The 25,246-nt window shown below is 41.2% G+C and overlaps 2 protein-coding genes across 5 annotated transcripts in view; one reads left to right on the plus strand and one right to left on the minus strand.

Moving 5' to 3' along the window:
* Positions 1 to 5,956: 5,956 nt before the first annotated feature.
* Positions 5,957 to 12,525, minus strand: RBM42 (RNA binding motif protein 42). Its single transcript, XM_075191648.1, has 10 exons — positions 12,376 to 12,525; positions 10,951 to 11,104; positions 9,448 to 9,535; positions 9,083 to 9,214; positions 8,861 to 8,988; positions 8,627 to 8,752; positions 8,441 to 8,545; positions 8,242 to 8,362; positions 7,469 to 7,663; positions 5,957 to 7,166 (listed from the first exon to the last, which is right to left on the minus strand). The coding sequence occupies exons 1-10, from the start codon at positions 12,429 to 12,431 to the stop codon at positions 7,054 to 7,056; spliced, it is 1,218 nt and encodes a 405-aa protein (XP_075047749.1). The 5' UTR covers positions 12,432 to 12,525; the 3' UTR covers positions 5,957 to 7,053.
* Positions 12,526 to 20,278: 7,753 nt separating this feature from the next.
* KMT2B (lysine methyltransferase 2B) overlaps positions 20,279 to 25,246 on the plus strand; it is a 33,122-nt gene continuing 28,154 nt past the window's right edge. For all 4 annotated transcript variants that reach the window (XM_075191575.1, XM_075191576.1, XM_075191577.1 and 1 more), the window contains exon 1: positions 20,279 to 20,542. In XM_075191575.1, the coding sequence (XP_075047676.1) occupies positions 20,309 to 20,542 (234 nt within the window). In that variant the 5' untranslated portion in view covers positions 20,279 to 20,308. The remainder of the gene's footprint in view (positions 20,543 to 25,246) is intronic.

Here is a 25,246-nt window from a genome sequence, read left to right on the forward strand (position 1 = left end):
TCACGGCTGCTACTTATTGACACACCGCCTGCTTATGTTGCAACTTTCTAACATGAAATTAAATGAGCCAACCAGGGTTATGCCGATGTTGCAACTTTTTTAACTTTGTGTTGTAAGGACGTTCACAATAATAAATGATCTTTCTGGGTGTTTAGACGCAGTGCTAATAATATTTATTTATTTAATCTGTACTTTGTGTAATTATCTTCTTGTAGCTCAATATAACAGACAGTAGGGGGCGCATTTAGAATTAAGAGGGAATCCAGGGAAAGGGGGTAAATTTGCACCCAAACACCCATGTTGCAATGGAAGACATGTAAATACAATTATTATTATTTTTTTGCAAGCAGGTAATATACTGGCTGCTTTGATATGTAGCACACAAATACCAGGGAGATTTATTTTTACAGGGCGATTCAGAAAGGAGCTAGGACATGTTCCCTCCCAGCTCGAGTCGTATCTGCACATTTTAACCCCCCCCCCCCTTCCTCTGAGTTATTGCCATTTACAAAAAGCATGCAATCAAATTGCGTCAGACAGGATCTTGCAGAAGCAATCTTCAATATCAGACTCCAGAAGTAGAGTGCTTGATGTAATAATGCCTACATAAAGTCCAATAGTCTGATCACAAGAGCTTACACTCAAACCCTTCTGGTGACATTAATATTTTCTGTAAAATATTCAGAGGGCGGGGGTCATTTATGAAAACTGTTCCACAGGAAGCTAATTAGAAACAATGGTGTTGCCTATAGCAACAAGACCTGTGTTTATATTTTCTACACCGTACTAGAAGAACAACAGAATTGGATTGGATGATATGGGTAACAACCTCGTTTCAACGAAGTTACTTTCCATTGTCCCATCTTGTGTCCGCTCTATACAGTCTAAATTACTATATGAAGAAATAACTAATCTTTCGCAGTTACCAACTTTCCTGATGGGAAATTTAGGCAATATTCGGTCATGTCACCACAAACCACACCCGTTTCGGATGGAGCCACACCCGTTTCAGATTAGACCACTTTGCCTTTGGATGCAGAAGTCCAGGAATCTCCCAGAAAAATTGGGACTGTTGGCAGCCTGCACACAGTAATGTTGTGTAACTTTGTGTACAAAGGTGTCCACACTATATCCATAACTTCCTTCAAGACCTTAATGGAGCGAACGCCTGGGATGTATTCTTAACTTATTATAATCTATATAGAGTCCAACACAAGGACTTCAAGAGCACTGAACTAAAGTATATTAAATAATAATTATATTATATTGTTATACTGTGTGAATGGTGACTTCTCCACTCTGAAATACAAAAGTATCAGTGATAACATACCACCTATTTTTCATCATAGATTAGCAGTCTTCTCAGTTCTGTATAATAGATATATACAGTCCATAGGAGCCAACTTATTAAAATGATTAGGACAGGGGGGATCCAAGATACAAATCTTGTGGGTCACAAGGAATGAACACGCGGTTGTGTTAAATAAGACGACAACATAGCCCATAGTACTTGCAGTACGGAGTACGTTGTCCCATAAATCATTTAATCCGTGGATTAAAAGTGTCGGTAACCCAAAATGGTTAAAAAAAATGGGCAAAAAATCACCATAAATGTATACAAATAGGATTTTATTCTTAGATATGGGATTTTGACTTTATTTGTCATCCGTGTTTCTGGTGCTATTGTGGAAGTGTTTGCAAATGTCCCTTAGATCCTTAATTACCTATGGAGAACACAAGTCGTGTAATAGTACAGACGTGACCTGTGATCTCTGCACACGGTGACTTTAAGTGACTGAAAGTGATTTGAGATCTATATCCTGTGCTATGTTATACCCTCTCAGACATTAATGCACATCCTGTACACATACACAGATGTTTTCCTGTTTATCAGGAAATAGGACAATGAGCAGAAACGACTCCCAGAATCCTCCCTGTTTCTGCATCAGATGTAAGACATTGATAGGACATAACTATAAAATCTCTTATAAAGCAATTGGGGGTCTGCGATTGGTGGTAATACCGTATTAGTGGCGACAAGGCGGCTGGCACGCATTGGTAGATTAACGGACTGTGTCATTATGTGGCAGGAGGCAGACTTGGGGTACTCCGAGAACAGGGAGGCTACCGTATGATAGTATCTAGTGAGGGGAACATATCAAAAAATATAGAAAATCTAATAGTTGGTGTAACACAGACGGATAGCACTGCCATCTATTATGTTGAATCTTAAAATGTAATAATGCATATAGCACATTGTATTTATGTGTGCATTTAAAATTACATTTTTTTATTTGCAAATACGTTTAAAAAAACCCAAAACATAAACGAGTTTTTCCTAAACCTGCTTTTATGACAAAACAGGAAGTGATGACCTTGTTACAGCCAAACGCTGCCTATAATTGTATCTGATCGTCAACTGCGCTGTATCATTAACTAGTTCTCGTTCCGCTGATTGTCACATCTGTTTATATGTATTTAACTTACATTCCAAATGGCTCTTGGGGGCCTAATTATAACGCCGCTGTGTATGTGACCTCAGGACTAATGCGCTAAGCAGCGCTGGCACAGAGTTCTAGTAATCTATGCCAGAGAGATGAGAAAAAGAGGCTTCATTTTAATAATATTAAATATAAAAATGTGATACATTAAAAAAAAAAGGGAATTTAGTCATTAATTTAATTTAAAATATTGCAGCGCAATTCTGGGTAATTGTATTACCTCGCTGGACTGCTTAATCGCCGCAATTTTGCCGGCTGAATTTAAAACTGCAAAACGTGGAATGTTATATATATTTTCCAACCCAATACACAGGCTTTTATCCCATATTACTACAAGAAAATATATATTAAGACTGATAAAACCACAATCCAGATGACTGAGAATAATCCAGCAAAGACCCGACGCGTTTCTCCACCAACAGTGGTTTCATCACAGGTATAATGTTACGATTCCATGGAGGGGTATCCACCAATCAGATCATGGCATCAGTTAGCAGCAGCTGGTATATTTTCATGTAGATGATACATTTCATCTTCAATTATCTGATAGTATTATAATTAGCCAATTATTTCATCAACATTTAAACAGCAGACAAGCGGACACAATATAAACCTATCAGCTATGTTAAAAACAACATTATTGTTATTAAAAAAAAAATACATAGAGGAGTCTGATTTACAGTATCTATGTATCATGTCCTGAGTGAGCATTATAACATTATAATTTATACTTGCCCTGTAGCATGGATATTATATATTAATTCAACATAGATAGTTGTAACAATAGGTTATAGGTCCTGAACTAATGTATTTTAGTTCCATCTGCGCCTATGAGCATCATGCAGAATATAAATTATAAATAATAATAATATACCCCAGGACATATTAAAGCTGAAACCCTATATAGCCATATATCACCAATATGATGTCACAAATGTGGATTTAAGTAGCGCTCCAACAGGAGAGGGCCAGTAAAGGGACAGTAGTAAGTTTTTCCTCTCCGTGGATAAATTAATAATACATTATAAATCAACAAAAAGGCTCAATAAGATTAGTAGGTTAATTCCGTAGTAAAAATGAAAAACTTCAATAAACTATTGGTTGTAGATGGCTGGAGTTCTTGATTAATAAAAAGGGGGATTCCCTGAAAGTTACAGACTGAACCTTGGAAATATTCTACCTTAAATCTAAAGGCTTTTTAGAATTAAAATCTGAAAAGCAAACTGTGTTCTTGTAGCCCCATTAATGTTAATAAATTCATGACCGGGGGGCTCCTTGGGGAGTATCCGTTTCATCAGTATCTCATTTTATGTTTTAAATTTGCATAACCAGTGTGGATGTTACATTGTTTTCTTCAGTATTACATTTAATTTTATATTTTTCTAATAAAGTATATTATACTGGGAAAAAATGGGTGTGGGGTCAATATTCTGCTTTATGTATTGTTCACACATTAACTGCAAGTCCATTAATGTAATAAGTAGTTCTGGTGAGATTGGCGATATTACATGATATGTGCATTACAAGAAAGGATGAAACTCTGGTTTGAATTGGTCGGATTTCCTTAATTTATTTATAATTACATTTTGAGGGTTTTTCTTTATCCATTATTATGTGATACAGGACACAGACATGTTCTGCATTACCCAAGAACACTACAGTATCAGAAATAAGCTTTAAATAATTAAACCCATATATAGAAGAACAAATGCAACTTGTCGTTTGGTAATCATTCGTTCCCTGGTAAAGCAAAGTGTCAATATTTCAGGTTAATCAGTTGTCTGTATATAAAAATGCCATTTTCTGGTTGCCTAATGAACACATTTGTTTGACGTAGAGGAGCTTCACCCTAAGAACCAATATAGATCTATGATTAGGATGCTGATCAGGAAATCCCACAACAGGTGACGAGAACGTGTGAAAATATCCCAATCGGTTTTATTTACATTGTACATCAGCTCATATCAGTAACACAAGCGGCTCCAACAGGCCAACTGCGAAGTAGGAGACATGGAATCAAGAACAACCAACAGATTTACTAATATAAATAGATCATAAAAACAACTGAATGATAAACTGTTATTTTTTTAATATTCTGTAAAATAAAAAAGAATTGCGATTTGCAATAGGATCCTGTAGAAAGAACGTTTGTCGTTATTACATGAAGTTTGGGATGAATGTTGGAGACACCTCTGTATAAAATAAGGACAACACATGGCGCCATCTACTGCCTGTTAGCGGTATTACGGCACAGACTGGGTTGAACCTGCTGAAATTAAATCATCATTTATTTATATAGCGCCACTAATTCTGCAGCGCTGTACAGAGAACTCATTCACATCAGTCCCTGCCCCATTGGAGCTTACAGTCTAAATTCCCTAATACACACACACACACAGACTAGGGTCAATTTTGATAGCATCCAATTAACCTACTAGTATATTTTTGGAGTGTGGAAGGAAACCGGAGCACCCGGAGGAAACCCAAGCAAACACGGGGAGAACATACAAACTCCACACAGATTAGGCCATGGTCGGGAATTGAACTCATGACCCCAGCGCTGTGAGGCAGAAGTGCTAACCACTTATCCACCATGCTACCATTACTTCAGAGTAATGTTCAATCTTTATAACTACGAAAAAGTATATTATTCTAACAATTTAATTGTATTAATGGGTGATCATCAACTACACACAGTGGAGGTAGCATTTTGTGTGGGTGAAACCAATTATGAGGAAGCAGCCAATCAAAATCCCTAGAAACCAGTGGGAATCCATCCAAATTGATCAGTGTTGGCGGTATCATGTACGATTCAAATTGAATGGCTGCCAAATCCGAAATACACATTTTCTGGGATTCTCCAACAGGTATGTAAAACTTTCTAAACTCTTTTATGGGACTGAACAGCCCTCTCCCTTGTTGATGCCGGTTTAAAAGGAGGAGCATGAATTCGTATGCCATCGTCTACAGCAATAAACACACCTCTCTTTTATCACAACTGCTACAGATATCTGCCAATATTGGCACTGGTAAGCAGCGTCTACAGCCTTTAAAAGTAGCCACCCGCAGACCATTTCTGCACTTTGACGAGGTGCCGTGTGCACGATCCAGATACTGCTGTTTGGGCCGCAGACCAAGGGACCGGATCACGCAGGGACTATTAGTGGGGACCGGTGTGTCCACACATTCAGGCAAATAGTGGGCACCTGCCAATCGGATTGAAGACAAAAAAATTATCTTCAAAATATCTCCATGATATTTGATTGGACACACTAATAATATTTCAGGCCACCCACTGCGGGACACTGGAACATTGCAGAGATATTATCAAGTGTGTGGGAAGTTTTACATAACTTGCAACAGATGATACTGTACCTGCCTTTAGGAGTGACTTTTACAGAGGAAGTCTGGTGGGCAGAGGGGGGGGGGGGGGGGGGGGAATCTTCCACCTCACACCCATTCCTCAAGTCATTTCTAATAAGAAACAATCCACAGAACGTGACTGTTTGTAGCAGCTTTTATATATACGGATACGTGTACTGTATAGAGGCCCACTAATAGGTCACGTTTTAATCACTATACAATAATGAAGACAGGATTCATTTAGGGATCCACCAGCTGAACTGTTACTCTGCTAAAACCAATCACAGGTCTCCAATTCCAGGCGCCTATGAAGAATTTTTGGGTGGATGGGGGACGTTTTGGGAAAACAACATAACTGTACAACCAGAGTCTGTCATGTTCTATTACAATTTAGAAAATGAGAGCCAGTACGCGACTGGGTATGTTGTTGGTATCCCTTAAAAGAATAACGCCACTTTTATTTTTTAAAGGAGGGGTGATGGGGGGTAAACGGGACAGAATCAATCTCAACACACCCCAGCTGGAAGTGGATAGGACCATTCACACCTATTGGGTTATCATGCGTTTACAAAATGATGAAATAAAATATGTTTAATGTATCGACCGCTGAGCGACCGCAAGACAATTCTCATTACAACATTCATGCCGTTAACAGAACGGCGCCTGGACTTTCTGGAACATTTAGTTCGTAGAGACACAGAGGTGTAATCACCTGACCTGTACTTAAAAAAAGTAACAACAAAAGAAGCTGGATTAGAATGATGACATCACGTGTCGTACCAGATGTTACCGTGCGGTGTAAAGGTCGTCTGCATAACACAGCAGCATACAGGACAGTATAAAAAGGAGTAGAACCAGAAAACTGATTTTGGATAAATGGAAGGGAAGAAAAAGACATCCCTGACCAGTCAGCAGCAGGAACTCAGACTTGGGACTTATATATAACAGGGCCTGTCTCCGAGGATTCAGCCCGCTGCTTCGCATCTATCGCGTTTCACAATAGGTCACAGAAAACGGGAAAGAAACTGCGCGGCGACAACTCCTGGGCTTGTAATGTGGCCTCTGGCTCTACAGGAAGTTTACTGACGGTGGGGTTGAGGTACAGGGAATTGTGGGTGACTCGGCGCAGCGTCCACGAGTATCAGTCATTAAATTGGTAATAGAAGAGCTGAGAGTTCGTGTCTGTCCATTATCTGAGGCCGAGCTTCTTCTTCTCCCTCTGCTTCTTGCGCACCACGTCCATGTTGCGATCTTTCCACATACTCTTCCTGAGCTTGATGGGCCGTGAGCCCACGTATTTACCTGAAGAGAAGAACACAAGAAACGCGTGAGTTTCAACCAGCTCCACAAAGCAGCTATTTTGTGGTCCGAGCCAATACACGGGCAATCAATTCACTAGGACAAGACAGACAAATCCTTCCAATACCTTTATATTACATCCGAAAAACTATCTTTATATAAAGGTGTCTTATCTGCTATCTTTATATACTGTATGTGTCCTGATCATTGCCTACATTATACAGTTACATCTTGGATACATAATTCATACTTGGTTTAAAACTATGCAAATAAGAACAACCCGTGTAATCAGCTCCTCTCCTTACCGTTCATCTCCCTCATGGCGCGAACGTAATCATTGGGGTCCTTGAAACTCACAAAGCCGTAACCTTTGGTTTTGCCTGTGCGTTTGTCCCGGACCACCTTGGCTTTCAGGAAAGAGGGATATCGGCTGAACGCTCGGGCCAGGATATCGTCATTCACCTCGTTTCCCAGGTCCCCGCAGAATATCCGGAAGTCGTCTGTAAGATTGAAGACAGAGAGCTGAATAAAACTGACAGGTCATTGGGGAGAGCTATGTACAAAGCTATAAGGGAGGAATGGACAAAACGTTTCCTGTACAGACGCTATCGCCATCTTGTGGTATAACATACTAACTGCAGACAAAACAAAAAACTGGAAGACATTTGATGTTAGGAAGTCAAAAAAGACATCGGAATGTTTGTAAATCCTCTGTGGATGCCATCGGCCCTTAATTCTAAGGATAATTCTATGTCATTTTTTTCAAAAGCAAAAAAGGTGCTAGTTTTGCTTTCTGGTAAAACTAAACCAAACACTAATGGAATATTTAAATTCATCTCAATGACTTTTTTTTTTTTTTATGGTGCAAGTGGCAGCTACGCATTTCTCCACTATTAAGTGGCTGGTGATCATGGAGGGTGCTGACAAACGCACCATGGAGATGGCCGTCACGGTCTGCCGGAGATGCTGAGAGAGGTACGTTTGCTAAGTGACCTAACCTCCAACCAGAAACTTCATTATTGCCAATTGGCCCAGACATGACCTGTACTACGGAGTCAGACACTTCACGCTCACTCACCCGTGTCCCACTCCAGCAAGCTCTGGTCTTCCCAGGAAGTCCCGGCCGCCGTACGGATACATCGCTTCAGCTTCTCGGGCTTAGACTTCTTCTTATCCTCCTGAACGGGCTCCAGCACCACCTACACAGAAACACTATAGTCACCAGGAATGGACACAGGGGACAGGTTCTGTAACCTACGGCAACAACAGAGACTGACCTCAGGCTGCACGGGTTCAATTTCTGGCATGCTGGGGCCAATCACAGTTTCCTCATAGTTTATCTCCTTGTCGTCCGGTATGGCCGGCACTTCCGGGATCTCCTCCTAAACAAAAACATTGGATGTGAGACTGATGTTGCGATCGTTGGGAAATGCTTATAAAACTGTAACCAATACGGAACTCACCTCCACCTTCCTGACCGGAGGCGCAGTATAAACGGTAGGGGCGGCCTGTATAACCGAGGGGTTGATTTTTGGTGAGGACTGTACTACGGGCCGAGAGGGAGGCGGCATAGGTCCCATCGGGGCAGGCTGCAGGTACAGACAGGAGAGGCGAATGATGGACTTTCCAGACTTACATGAATGTGGGGTATACAATGCTCAGACTTCAGGCGGACACAAATGGAAAAGGTGACTTACCGGCGGGCCGGCTCGCATGTTCAGAGGGGGAGGAGGCAAATGATGGCTCATCAGCGGCGGGGGAGGGCCGTGCATCGGATGGGACATCATAGAATGTGGGGGAGGCATACCAGGGTGCCGGGGGCCCACTGCAAACAAATGGAGACAAGAGACCGCAATAGATCCAGAACAGATTACAACCATACAGGCCGAGTAACAACAACTGGCAAGACGGACACTCACTTGCTCGCTGGTGCTGCAGGACGTGAGGGATGAAGGACGGTCTAGGCATGGGAAGGTGCGGCTCAACCGACCGCTGTAACGCATGGGGGATGAAACTGGGCCTCATCATCGGGGGTCTCGGGGGTGGAATTGCTGTGGAGGGGAAAAATAAGAACAAAACTATTTGCAAGAGTGGCTAAAAAACACAAGGATAGATGGAGAACAGTGCTAGACAGATGCGGCTTCAATGACCTCTGTGAAAAGGAATCAACTCTCCATGAAGCAGCAAAGGCTAAAGGCAAACGTTGTTTCATACATAATTGTTTGTTTTAAAGTAAAATTGTAAATGCTGCATTGTGCCGTCAGCTTCCAGAGATTGCGCTCACCTGGCCCAACAAACTGTACAGGGGGAACCATCATAGGGGGCACAATGCTCGCTGCTGCCGCCGCTCTGGCATCCAGGCTCTGCTGCACCTGTGGGGGGGAATACAAGGGATGCATCAGTTGTACTGTAACATTTATTGGGCTAAACACACAGAGGGATATTCATAAGACCTTTTTGTAAGATGAAAGTAATGCAACACAACTTATTTTTTTATAACTTTGCGGCATAAGACCGGGGCATGTATAAATAGAGCTGAAATAGGATTTATTATTATTATTATACCAGTGTTATTTACAAGTCTGCACCTACAATAAACAGAGAAATACATTGGGGAACAGCACCACCTGGTGGCCAGCGTAAAAACTGTGCTATTATAGCCATGAAACAAATGGAAAGCCAGTCTTCCAGGCAGCGGTGCGAGTCTCTGTGTAATGCTTATATTAAGACTCGCACACGCTGTATAAAGGTTATAAATTTAGTAAATTTTCCCAGGACAGCAGTTTCAGTTCTCAGAGCACCAGACTCTGGGTTTATAAATCTCATCAGCAGAAATCCATTTAAAGGATTGTAGGTTTTACGCCGGAAGGATTAGTCTGGGTGTCTCAGCCGCTATCTGTTCATCCGTGAAGTAAAGCTGCTGCCACAAAGCACAGTAACACTAACACACAGCCAAGGTTCCAACGCAGCTATTGTTTATGTCCTACAGACTAATGACAATATGTAAAACCAGTGATGGGGGGAGATCAGGCACATAAACGATTGTCTACGTGCGAGAGATATAAATAGCTGTCGGCTTGGACAATACTGAAAACCACTAACTACAAACGCCAGCAACACTGACAAATGGCCCAGCTGTCAGATGCAGCATAACTGTGGGGTCTGACGCTGGAGAGGTCTATAGATATGGGGAATAGAAGCCATTTTTTTTTTACTGGGCAACTCATTTTCCAATATGAAGCATGAAGGTATAATGCACTGTTCAGTCTTACCCTGACTTATATAGCAATCTAAATATGAAAAATACGTTGGGTAATTTCCTTCCCCCTACAGACAGCAATGCTGGACACATTTAGTTACAAGGGGTGTCTACATAAAGAAACAAGGGTCCGGCAATCTTGTAATGCCGTCCTGCCCCCTATTTCAGCGAGAGATGCATGGACACGGAAGTGGTCTTACCAGCTCTATGATGGTAATGGCGAACGGGTCCACATATCTTATTACAGCATAAAGGAAAAACATCCTTAGTCTGACTCCCCAATAAAACTAAACTTGAGTCATTTCGGAAACATAAATACGGAGGTTTGTTCAAGATTAATGTCTTGTACTCAAATGACCACGATGGAAATCAAATACACAAAATATGCTAATATATTATAATGATGGGATTGGTCCCAGTTACTGACATATAACGAAGACAGCGGCCCTCAGACTTTTAATGCATCTTTATTGGAGCACAGACACAGATGCGAGTTAGTAACTAGATTACACCAACAAATGCACTCACCTGGCTGTAGGTGTTTGTGGCTATAACGGGACGTATGATGGGAACGGCTGAGATAGCCAATGGCACAGGAAGGGGAACGGGAACTGGAACAGAAACAGGAACAGGATCACCGGGAGGCAGAGCGACGGGGGCGCCCAGCACCTCCTGCTCAAACCTACAGAAAAAAACCCAAAAACTTTATACACAAGACAATCGCAGCTCATCTGATAACCAAGAGAACCTTCTACCAAGTAGGAAAAATTCATGTTTATATTAAAAGACAAAACATGACTTTCCAGGGGGTCTGGTGGTCCATCCATGCATTAGGCTCTCCGACATCTGCTGTGGTCAGGTGAACCTTCCCTTCATCCTGCCGGCAGTGTTATAATTGAAGGTCAATACAATGTCTGTATGATAAAAGCCTTAAGCTGGGTACACACTACAGGGTTTTCGTCCAATAATCGGATCAAACAGTCGACATACAACCGCTCGTTCAAAAGTCTGGTCAGTGTGTGTGTAGTGACACGATGGTCGAAAGTCTGCCCAAATGGATGATTGTCGCCTCATTTGGTTGGTCGTACCATTTAATATTTTTGTTCCAATCTCGTTTCCACTGTGTAGTGTGTATAAACTTCCGACCGATCCACAACAGTGAGTACGAAATTACTCACGACAACATGGCTATAAAAAGTCGCTAAAGGGACGTCCGCTCTTCCCTTTATCGTCCTAAACAAGGCTCGTGTGTATGCAGTCCATGGACCGAGCGATCGGAACATCGATCGCATGTAAAATCGCTCGGCATAAAAAGTTGGTGGAAAATTCTGTAGTGTGTACCTAGCTTTAGGCAGTAGCTGGCAGAGGATTCCCTTACTACGGGAGATATCAAGGGGCAACGGGCTTTCACCATACAGGAAGAGAGTTGTCCAGCAACAACAACACGCTGCCAGCAGGAGCAAAGTACACAGAAAGAACAGGGGAGCCATAGGTGGACCCCAGGTAAGAAATATCCCATATTTAGATTTAGCAGGGGGGGGGGGGGGGGGGGGATTCGGTCAGGTCCCTTATTACTCTCAAGATAACAGATTCCTCCTGGAATGACAGGTGGGTGGAGACACATGGTGCCCATATAATTAACAAGTGCCCACCCAGATGAATGTCAGTAACTATGAAGTTTGTTCTCCTGCCCAGTAGAGGGGGGATCTGGGAATAACTCAGGACACCAGCAGGAAGCTGGGTGTGCATAGGCGAAAATACTCCCCCATGGTCACAGCTTCTTCCACATGACCGTGCAGCTCCCATGGAGGCAGCCTGTGCTGCTCCTGCAGCTCCACGTCCCATTATACCCTGCACATGGCATGCTGGGACTTGTAGTCCCCCCCCACAGGCTGCCCCCGGCCACCTGTACTGTATGTAAGACCCCAGCAGCGAGGAGAGGACATTACTCACAGAGCCATCTCCGCCTCCATCTCCTTCATCTTGTCCTCCCCGCTCTTCCCCGCCATGTTGCCGATTCACACTCCGACACCAGCCGCCTCTGCCTGCGTCTCCCTCCGCTCCGGCGCCTGCAATACGCGTCACTACCGGCGGAGGGCTGCCGTGCGCGCTGACGTCACAGAGGGCAGCGATGGAACGCAGTGCGAGACAGCCGCCGCCATCTTGTTCATGGGCTGACCCCTCCCTCATATGTATAACTACATATATGAATAACTATAAAGATAGATATAGATATGTATGTTTATATGTATATCTATCTATATGAGTATGTGTATATATATATGAGTATGTGTATATATATATATATATATATGTATCTGTATTCAGGCATACCTATAGTGTGACACTTCTCATTAAGCACTACTAACCCCAGTGCCTCCCTATTTTTCTTCCTCACTGTGAAATTGTTGTCCAAAATGAATAAAGCCCACCATTGTCTCCAAAATGTATCTACTTGTCTCTAAAATGTATAGTACAACACCCTGTACGTGACTTATCTTTGTGGTGGTAGTAGGTGCATCAGGTCACGTACCTGGGCACTGCACGCCAAGAGGGGTCAGAAACAACAATGGCGCTCAACAATTGGATGGGTTGATGACATCCTGTGGGCCTAGGAATGGATGGGACCGGTCAATGACATTCCAAGATGTCCCCAAAATGGGCAACGTAAGTTAGGACTTGCGATCTGGTATAAGTAGTGCAATATTCGCCCTTGGACTGAGAACATGGATTTATCCAGCTATGTCACTCTATTGGGCTGTCAGGGTGCAACCAGGGTCAGTCACTAAACTTAGATAAAGACAAACTCAAATTTTGTTGAGTCCCTGGGGCTTGTTGTTTGTGTATATTGAGAAATTCATGCAGGGCTGCTAGGCGGAATTTCGGGCCCCGGGCCCATTCCATAGCCACCAGGGGGGGGGGGGTCGTGCTCACACCAGTTTAGTGGCTCCTCATACTACAGAGTTAGGCCTGGGCCCCTAGGCAGGCCCGGTCCCTGCTTAGTACCTGCTTACCCCCCCCGCCTCCCTCTTGGCACCCCTGACTGCATGGAGTCACTACTCTATCTCTCTACGCCAGAATATAAAGGTGAACACATAGAGGGAAATCAATTGGCCACGAGGTGATGAGTCTTTGGAACAATCAGCGGAGACGCATTGCGTCATCACTTGTTTCCCCTCGCGTCCCATAGAGATTCAAGGAAAAATGAGCTGCGATTTCTATACGGTATTGGCTGACAAAGTGCGCAGCTTTCTATAGAGGCGATGTCTGGCGGTACCCAGCGGAAAGTTGTACCCCCCCCCCCCCCCCATACAACGCTCACATGCTTTTTATATTTTTTTCCCTCTCTCGGTTCTTTCTTCTTTTTATTGTTTTGCAAAGAATATTACAATTAATGAATTGATTACCCCATATATACCCGACTAGGATTAACCTGCAGGTGGACACACCGGAGAAAAGTGTGAGTTTATCAAAAATGTCTTTATTCTTTAATGCAATTGTTTCTTCAGTGAAAGAACTTATCATAAAGCAATGTTCAATGCTAATAGTGCAGTTACTCTCTTCTGCTTCTCTATACAGAATCAATGTTTTCTAACTTATATTTATAAAAAAAAAAAAATCGGTACTTAAATCAGTGCCCTTGATCCCTCATCTAAAGCCAATCAAAAATATTGCAATAATATACAATAACAATGTAGAGGTATGTGAGATCCACCAATATCATACAGACGTCTGAGTATGTAAACTGTCCAATTCTTATTTCTGATCACGGAACCTTCTCCCCAGAGAAATTAAACTTACAGAGTGGGTTCTCCCAACGTTCACATAGCGGGTACTTGTATTGAATTTCCAAACTCTTCTATCCTCCTCGGGAAGTCGACAGCACTTGAGAACATCAATCACATGAGGAAAAAGAAAAATTTCTAGTGTAATACGTTTTAATTAAAAACACTAATATTTAATTAAATTAATATAATTACAAAGATGTGTCACAAACACAAAGGATTGTAGTTGCTCGTATCGGATAGCATATAAATGAATGGTATAAAGTCCAACTTTACTTTGGCAATTCCACTGCATTAGGTGAAGATATTTCGGAGAAGCTGCCAACTCTCCAATGTGTATCCACCAACGCGTTTCGACTGTAGTGTAAGTCTTTTACAAGGTAATGTCCCACAGCTCCGGAAGGTGCTATTAATACCTCCGTGCTCCGATCATGTGACTCCTAACTTTAACGCATTTCACACTATACAAAATGAATATAAATATAACGTATATAAACAAATAAAACATCTGTAAGACATTGTAATGTGGAAAAGAGAAACAGGAATAGTTTGAAAAGAGGCAATGCTCAAACACATATAAAACACCTAAGACACACCTTATAAATATGCACGAATCCCACCTCGTTATAGACATACTTATGTCAAAACAGGCTACATAGTCTTTATAAAACAATGTCCGGGATTAGATGACTTAATTCCCATAATAGATAAGCTCTTTATTTATAAGATATCTTGACGATATCCACTATAATTTAATACACCAGGAATGTGTTCCAGGGATAAATCAAGTCTCATCATGAATAAGCATATCAGAGCTGCAGCACATTCTCAAATAATATCCCGTAATTGACCTAGTCAACTGATACTAATTATCTCTTCTCCACACTCCAATAACACATAGAAATAACAAAAATACATTCTACATCATTAGATACAAAATATTGGAACAGCTATGGGTACCAGGTTCGCCCCCAGTTATGCAAATCTCTTTATGGCATATTGGGAGGACCAATGCATAGGAGATAGACTGGGAGCGCACCTGGTATCCTGGAAATGATATATAGATGGTGTCCTCTTCGTTTGTAGAGGGGATAGATTTTCCCTGGATATCTTCTGTTCTAGTTCAAAAATTAATCAATGGAACATTAAGTAGACTTTTGATATCAGTAAGTCTTCTGTACATTTTTTAGATTTGGAGGTTTATATAAAGGATATGTTGATTCATACAGTGTTATCATAAACCAACTGACACAAATTTTTATATCTTACGTAGTAGCCAACATCATGATAATTGGTTCAAAGGTGTTCCATTTGGTCCAATTTGTTCGTTTGAAAAGAAACTGTTAGCAAAAGGACCAGTAGTGGATTCATGCACAGTAAGAAAAATTTTGCTCTAATGGATTCTTGTAAAAATATACGGAATACACATGGTAAGATTACTGATTTTGTAGTTCATGACAAAGAATTCAAGATTGACCAGTTCATTATCATGTTGTATATCTTTTAGAATGCCATTGTGGCATGTTTTATGTAGGTAAAGCCTCTGGTCCACTAAAAAAGCGATTATATGAACATCTTCCTAATATTAGGATGGGATATGAGTTACATTCGGTGTCAAAACATTTTAAACTTTATCATAACTGCTCTGTGTCACATATGAAAAACTTATTGATATTATTCACGGAAATTGGAAAAATAGGGATCTGGACAATATCCTATCTAAAAAGGAGATGTCTTGGATGCCTGATGCCAGAGGGTTTAAATAAGGATTTCGAGCAAAAATGACTTGATTTAACCGTGGATCACACTCCCGGAGCCTGGTGTATTAAACTTTAGCGGATATCGTCAAGATATCTTATAAATAAAGAGCTCATCTATTATGGGAATTAAGTCATCTAATTTTAACGTGTCTTATTACAATCACACGTTTTTATAAGCAGTGACTAAAACATGCTTGTCTGCTCCCCAGGAATGTCCGGGAGACTCCTGAATTTTGGGTATTTCTCCCGGGACCCCAGTTCAGGCCTGTCTCCTGGATCCCCCACACTTCCTAGTAAAGTGGGTGGGATTGGGCCCACAATGACGCTATTATATCGCCCCCCCAATGGATTTTTAGATCCTGTTAGTGGATTCGCCATCACCACTTCTATGGTAAGGCATATCATAGCATAACCACCCTTACAGTAAAGAATCCTTCCTGTGTTGATTGTGGAATCTTCTTTCTTCTTTTCGCAAATAATGAACCGATTCTTGATGTTCTACTTGTGCATATGAATTGCAGAACCTGTGACAATTGAATAGAGGAAATAGTGACAGCCATTGATAGAAACTTAAATGCCTAGAACTGTATAGGTAAGTAGGTCGTCTTTACCGCATTCATGGACGCGATACAGGATAATTCTATTAACCATTGTTTCAAAGGCATTTCTATGTCTTTGAATGCTACTCTATATAGCGATGGCTAAACTATAAGCCTGATTAGACTATCCCGAGTTGTTTTCAGCATCTTCGAGTTTAAGATGAACTTCCTCAATTAAGTAAAAATTGAAAAGCCTCTCTGCGAAAAGTGGGGTGGGAAAAATATCAGTAGTCATTTTTGTGATCAGAAAGATCCTTTTATTATATAAAATCACATTATAAAAATATATAACAAAGTAAATGTGTTTATTTTAGAGCCGTTAGATATTGTTATTTATTATGTCTCATTAGTTACAATAAACAGAAGTTTATATGCCTTGAAGTAGTTTGTTTACATACATATTGCACACATGCACAGTACATCATAAACTTTTTCTTCCAATAGCAAGACACTTGTGTATTACACAGTAAAGAAGAAGATCTCATACTGTAAACATGTAACATCTGTAGATTTAATACGAATAGCTTTAAAGAGAAACCCTTTCAGTTCTACGGCACTGAATGCCAGTGTAATCATATATGTAATTAACCCTTTCAATGGGCAACAAACAGGTCCTATAGATTGTAAGCTTGTGGGTAAGGCCCTCTTACCTCTCTATCTGTCTGTATTACCCAGTATTGTTTTATTACTGTGTTTGATCCCAATTGTAAAGCACTACAGAATTTTCTGACGCTATAGAAATAAATAAATGATGATGATGATGTCATAATCATATTCCAAAAGTGTTGATGTAATGTATCACAGCAAAATGCACTAACAACAAGCCAGTTCCAAGATCTGCTCCATCCCAAAACAGTACCCTAGAATGCAATGTACTTACAAATCCTAAGCTTACCAATCTGACATTTATCGGAGGTATATACACAGAATTTTTTTTCACCTCCAAATACTAATCATAGAACTATTTTTAAATTAAATACCAACGTAATCAGGAGTCCCGGCTTCACCACGGGTCATGGAGCGATAGTTTTACAGGGCAAGCGTGCAAGAATAAGAAGATAGGTAGTGTATGGTAAAGGGAGATAAGGATGTATGCGGAGGTACATGTGATTCTGTGTACTGAAGCAAATACAGAGTAGATAGTTTAGACTGTATTGCAATACTGCAATATATATGTCAGCATGGAAAAAATAAATTAAAGGTACATTTTGTTGCTGACTCTAAGCATATAGGTGCTGATTCAGTTAGGTGCAAAACAAAAAAAAAATTAGCACATTTGCTCCTGAGCAAACCATGTTGCAATGCAAGGGGTGCACATGCATTTATTTTTATTGCACGCAGGAACAATACCTGCTGCTTTTGCATGTAGCACACAAATACAGGACAACTTTATTTTTAAACTGCAATTTAGAGTTCAGCTAGTACACCCCCCTCCCAACTCTAAATCTCTCCGCACATTTTAAATATGCCCAATACAGGGTAACATGGCTTTGCCAAGGTGCAAGTTTGCTCTTTTTTTGTTTTGTGCTCATAATAGGTGGTGCTGTCTACATGTAAGTGCAGATCCCATAAGGACATGTTTGCTAAACTTGGTTATATTGCATTTGACTGACAGAATTGTATTTGTCAGTTGGTGAATATTGAAAAACAGGGACATTTCTATGTACACAAATTTTCTTGGACAGACCATTAAAATCTGAAACGGTCTGGGAATAGGATATAGGTAAACACTTCATATAGGCGCTAATGCTAAATGACAATGGTGGTAAATTCATGAATTTCAACATATAACATCAATGTTTGTCATATGATATATAAATGAGATGAGCAAATTGTAACAATACAAAACACATGAAAAAATAGTGTTAATATGGTATCCGATACTTAAATCCAAACGGATTGTTCCACAAAAGTTATTGGAAATAATGAATTCCTTATGAAGAGTCACACGGTCAATTCACATGCAGGTGAAGTATATTCATATACGGTGTCCTCCTCATAAAGAGATCTTGATCGTGTGTCATCCCAACGTATAGAACAAAAAAAGATATAAACAATCCCATAGTGTGTTAAAAAAAAATGTATTTAAAAATTGCTTAAGACAAAGTATAAAAACATAGATGCATAAAAACGGGACTAGAGAGAGATAGCCGCTTACCAGAGCAGACTTCCCATTGATGTTATATGTTGAAATTCATGAATTTACCATCATTCATTTAGCATTAGCGCCTATATGAAGTGTTTACATATATTCTATGTGCTATATGTGATGATTAGGTGACATCCTATTTTTATTTCTCTGGCTGCTTTTGCTGGAGCGCTCCACCGTTGGTTTTATATTTCTAGGTCTGGGAATAGGGTCGGATCAAATAAGAGTCTTTTAGTTAAAAAGTATTTTCTCTCAATTTTACTCCCATATAAAGCACATATGGCACTGAACTCTGCAAACCGCTAAATATAGGGATTGCAAGATGGGGACCCTAACATCTTTTTAAAGTGCACATTTTGTGGGCTGAAGCAGCCTATTAATTTACCAGGAACTAGTCACATCACAGATATTTTCTGATGATTCATATGCATCAGAATGAAGATAATAATCAACCGTTCCCTAATTTCCACAAGTCCCTATATTCCAATATCGAAAGCAGCATTTGAAAAATCACTCTTCCTGCACAATATATGCAATTATTCCCATTGATTATTACTACTTTTTAGTTAATATTTTGCAAAGAGAAGCAAGTAAAATGCAAATAATTACATTTGTAGTAAAATATAATAAGCATGACATGCTGGGGATTGTAGTCCCCCTATGACACACTTAGACGCTCTGGCTCAGGTGCAAAGTGTCCATGAAAACTATATGGAAAAATTGGCAACTTTAAATGTCTATTAGTGCAGGAATCAGGGACATCACTGAGAGTAAAAACAATATATTTTTATTTAGTATGACTTTAATACTGGAAACTCATATTACAATATAGGCCACGGGGGCAATGGACAGTTTGCTCCTATATGGCTGAATAACGAGGTGCATACACTTGTATGCATAGCTTGTAAAATTCCTAATAATATATTCCACCTATAATAAGAACAAGCGGGAAACTTCCCATGTAAGATCCCCTGACATAGGCTGCTGTCACTGACTGAACCGCAAGCCTGCCGGGAAATGTAGTTTCCAAACGGTAGTGTCACTATTTGTATTCCCGGGGAGCGGGACCTTTTTGGACTCTATCCCCCAGAATGCAAAGCGGCACTGCTTTGCTATGCGTCTGGGTCTTGTAGTCCATTAACGCCTAGGAGTACATTGATAAAGCGACGCTCTGAACTACAACTCCCGTCATGACTCACGAGCCACCTGTACTTGTGTGGCCCGTCCTGCTATTATCCGGGATTTCCTCAGCGGCCGTGCTTTACGCAGACGACTACAGTTCTGTGTGGTACCGGTTCATTATCGAGTTCCCGTTCTGTGAGCTCCGCGTGCTGTGTCCCCGATAAAGCAAATCCGTCTGTCATGACTACATTTCCCGCCTCTCCCCGCGCTCACCTGTCCCCGCTTACCTCCCCGTAGGGCGCTATGCATGATGGGAATTGTAGTCCATCTTCTACTCTGAAAGCTGCGCTATCTCTCCCTCCAGGACTACACGTCCCATGGTGCCCCGGGCATAGAGGCGGCCTGGTGGTAGCACAGACCTTGGCGCCGGCGCCCTGCGCGTTATTATTGTAGTTCCCAGAGCGGATCAAGATGGCGGCTGCGGCCTCGGCTGGTCCCGGAGCCTCGGGCTCGGTTCGGGGCCGCTTTCCGGGCCGGCCGTGGGTGGGGAGAAGCGGGAACCGGGCGGACAGGGCTCGGGTGCCGTTCCACACCGTGGAAAAGGGGGCGGACCCCGCGGACCCCGCTCAGCTCCGGATCCTCGGACTCCACCTGAACATGAAGCGCCTGGCGGGGGCCTGTGGCCGGGAGAGTGACAGCACCGAGGTGGGCGGGGGGCACCGGGGGGTGCCTGGGGGCTTCACGGCCGGGACACTGGGGGGCGCTAGAGCCATGGTGGGTGAGATGACAGCAGAATGCAGCAGTTACATTGTATCTAACACTCGTTACATTGTATCACTGGTGATGGGATCATACAGGGGTGACTGCTGGGGTGATGGCACTCTGGGGAGGCTGCAATACTCCCATAGTCACACACACACATAGATATATAATTTTATCTGTAATTACCCCTAGCAGTCCCACAGATAGTGACATATATATATATATATATATATATATATATATATAAAGTCTGTGGTTGCCTGATCTACCCCAACACCCCATGAGAACCAGGTCTGACAGTCACCCTGTGTTAGTATACCTTTTATTCCACAGCATCATGCAGGGGTTTGCTGCTGGGGTGATTGCGCTCTGGGGAGGCTGTAATACTGCCCATATTCACACACACACACATTTGTAAGGGACTTATAGCCTCCCACATATTTATATTATTTTATCATTCCTATGTGTGTGACTGCTGGGTATAATTGCATAGAGGAGAGGATCTAGTATCTTAGCATCCCTCCACTTGCATATATATCTATATAATCTCCATACTATCTGTGGGACTGCTGGGAGTAATTAAAGATAGGAGAGAATATATATATATATATATATATATCTGTGGGTGCCTGATCTACCCCAACACCCCATGAGAACCAGGTCTGACAGTCACCCGGTGTTAGTATACATTGTATCCCACAGCAACATGCAGGCACCAGTTTACTGTCTCCCCCCCCCCCCCCTCCCTCAAAAGAGCTTACAAATATACAGAATATATTGATGGATATATGTCTATGAATTGAGGAAATCCAATGTGCACCATTGACAGGTTATACATTTGTTGCAGTATAACCTGCCACTATGAGTTTCCTCACTTGTCAAAATGTTTCACTATTTATGGTACAGAATGCAAATGAGAAGTGTGGAGGTTCTGTAAAATCAGACAGCCGTGCATAGTTTGTCAGTCTGGGGATTTGTTACTTTAGGCTGTTATTTTATTTATTCTTCAGGCATGTTAGATGTGGTGCTTTCTGTTTTTAATTCTTGCAATCATTTATATGTTAATGACATACGTTGCTTTGTTTCTTTCTCCTGTCTGTTTCATGCAGAATATTTTGTTTTGCTTGTTACTAATTTAGTTATTAGTATAAATAGTGCTGAAAGCGTTATATCTATAGTAAATATAGTGAGGTGGCAGAAAGAACAGCCTGTTAAGTTCATCCTTCCTTTATACAACTGTTCAGATAAAGACAAGACAAAATTCTCTATTTAGGCATCTGCTTAGAATATCCTAAAATAATGTTTTCCTGGTGCTAATGGCAATTACATTAATTTGATGTCATGTCTTGTAGGAAATGTATAATGTAAAGCAGGAATATTTTTTATTTTGTGAGGTCATTGTTTGCGTTGTTTTTTTTTTTCTAAAAAGGTGCTTTGATTTTCCTTTTAAATATTCAGAAAACCTTTGGTTCCCATTGAGCCATTTATTTTGAGTAGAGGCCAATAAGATAAATGCTTGTTTTTATAAAGTGGTGCTTTGTACTGTAAACAGATCTTAATTTTGATGCATTATTGCTTTACTGCATTTTATGTTACGTGGTCTTGTAGTAGTGAGGTATTTGGTGACTGATTATTAAAATGCTTCTGTCCGTTCAGTGTCTTTTGGCTGTGAAAATTACACTGTCGTAAGTTGACTTTTTCCAAGTTGTCGTATGAATCTTTTTGTTCCTAATGCATGGAATTTTTTTTTTCTTTTTCCCCCAAAATCTCTCATCTGTGGGTTTTCTAGATAAATTATATATCTTTAAAATTACATATTTGACTATAAAGCATCTTCAAACCTTTTTTCTGTAAGTGGATGGAGTCTTCCTAGACAAAATAATGTGTTCTATGACTTGTTCAAAGTAATACCACAGGTACTCCTCTTTCTGAAAGAATCCTTCCAGATGTTATTGCTTGGTGCTTTTTAAGCCCCCATTTTCATGGTGATCTGACCACGGTTCCGCTGGGGGCAACTGAGGATTTCTCGCCAGGCAATTGTTATGCCACCACTCATAGGAATACATACAAGTAAAGGTTCCTTGAATGGAATAATCCATACAGTTTGTTTTCCAGATAATGTAAACTTAATTGCAGTGTGAGCCTTTGTTGATGTCTTGTCATATGATCAGGAAAATCCTAACTAGTTGATGTCTTTCGGGAAACACCCTTTGCTGTTTGTATCGTCTCTATTGTTGTGCTGAGCAAAAGAGTGTATGTACAGATACAGAGGGGCTTTCCTAACAAATATGGCACTTCATGCAGAAATATGGTTCCTCTAGTGACCATTCCATGGTATCCTAGCTAGAGCCTTGGGGCTTCCCCATGAGGCTGTTTTTTCCCAGGGCTCTGCAAATGTTCTAATAGAAAATCGGCAAATCAGATGACCTGACCATATTATGTAATGGGCTCCAGTAGAACAGTGCCCCTAGTGGTAAAATGTTTTACAACCTTGTCTTTGCAAAATAATGGGTTTTGAACTAAGAGCATCATTCAGTCATGGGAGAGCCTCTATCTATAGATCTTTCAGATAGATAGACCTTCATAATACCCAATATGAAGTAGACTGCTAAATGTCATCTTTTATCTCCCTTTGTGTGACCCTATACAGGTATAAATTGTGTATATTGTATATAGATCCATCCACCCTCTTCGACCCTGTTGCTGTGTTTGGTGTTCCTACACTTGGGTCTAATGAAGCTTTTGTTAGACTCTATGTATGCCTGACTGTGGAGTTCTGACTCCACACCTGCTCTTCACAAGTTGGTGTTAGAAGTGGGTTCAAGTCTAAACCTTTGGGGCTCAGGGTTGGCATTATGGAGTCCTTTCTCCAACAGCTTACTTAGATCAGAGCTTGCAACAACACCAGGAGCTACAACAAGTACATATATAGTTTGTGACCAAAAAGACCTGGGATCTCCTTGCTCTCTGTACCAGCAGGACATGATTACTTATCAGGAGGAGGTGTTTTCTGTATGGCCAAGAAGAGACTAGCTAGACTTTGCTACACACTGTGCAGGAAGACCACAGAACTTTAGCTCTACTCTATAATTCAGACATCTGGAGAGACCTTTTTTTCTTCCGGCACTTTCCTATCTGTGATGAAAACACTTAAAATCTGGAAGAATGTTGACGTGGCCTTGGTCTCGCAAGAGGTCCTAGTGGGGTAGAGTGTTGAACAACACATTTTCAATGATTTGCGTTATCTGACGTTAATAAAGATGTATTGAATCTTCCTGCGGCACTCGCCTCTGGTGTGATTATCTCAAAGCAAAGTTCCTGCTTTAGGCAAAGCATTATAATTTGTGGTTGTGGTGAATGGTTTATCCTTAACAGGTGTAGCCTAAATAGCCTTGCTTTATTTTACAAAATTATGTTTTGTATAGAAGAGAAAAGCACAATTAAGGGGAAGGTCTTTTAGTTACTGGTTGAGCAGGATTTACGCTAAGACGGCTAGTTGACAGTCCCGAAGAACCACCCTGCGGCCACTCTTAATTCCATTCCTATATTTGAGGTCCATGTCGAAAATATTGGCGTGGACTTAGTGGGGCCACTAGAACCCTCCTCTTAAAATTCGCCATCAGATAACCAAAGTCATTTTCGCTGCAAACTGCCTTTGTCTGAGCCAACAAACTGGTAGAACTTTTTGGCCATTTGAGCAGATATACAGCGTGAAGAGAAAATTTGAGAGAATTGAGAAAGACTTGGCTTGTTTTACGGTATGTTCTGGATGTGTGCAACGGTCTGCATTTGGTTGGTCAATTGGTCTGGGAAAATTGAAGGAATGTATAACAGACATTAGCTGCAATTGCTGAGAGAAAAAGTTTTGCTGCTGTTAACACACACAAGAGACCCAGTTGTCAGTCTACTTCTCCAAATGTATGTAAAACCTCAAAAGGACCCTGCGATTTCACAGCCTGACTAATGGACATGACAAGAAATATATAATGTAAACCTTAAATGGCTTTCTGATCCTTCCATGCCTTCATAAGAATACATATTTGGGGCTGACAACATTCTTGGCCCTAAGGATACCGTAGATCCATTGCGACCCTTAATTGATTAGGAGGGGTCTTTTAAAAGCTTCAGTTGTTGAGTTTAAAGCTGTATTGTCTGACACTCTGGGAAGAATCAACCTTGTATGACCCATAATTTTTACGCTGTTGGGGGTCATTGTTGGTGCAGAAGGGAAAACGTTGATTATGAACAGAGGTTGAAGAAATATAGGATGCAGGGAACCATTGAGGAGTCCTTTAATGAATAGCGTATTCCCATTGTGCTGGCCTCAAGCTGGATGGAATTATCAGCTTTTATATGGACTTTCGGGAGGTGAACAATGTTTCCACAATTGACACCTACACTGTGCTGCAGGTGAACGAGCTTCTCCAACCGTCTTGGCTCTGCCAAATAGATTTCCATCCAGGATCTTGTAGTGATATTGGTAGATTGTAGGGACCGAGGAGGTTGAAGAGCCGGGATTCTGTCCTCTAATGGGGAAGATGTGTTAGACTGAAAGTCTATTATATAAAAAGGACCAGGATGAAACTACTCGTTGAGATAAAGAAACAAGTTCTTCCATAGAAGTAGTTTTATTCCAAACTAGCTAAA

Source organism: Mixophyes fleayi, chromosome 11 (assembly GCF_038048845.1).
Source record: "Mixophyes fleayi isolate aMixFle1 chromosome 11, aMixFle1.hap1, whole genome shotgun sequence".
Classification (NCBI taxonomy): Eukaryota; Metazoa; Chordata; class Amphibia; order Anura; family Limnodynastidae; genus Mixophyes; species Mixophyes fleayi.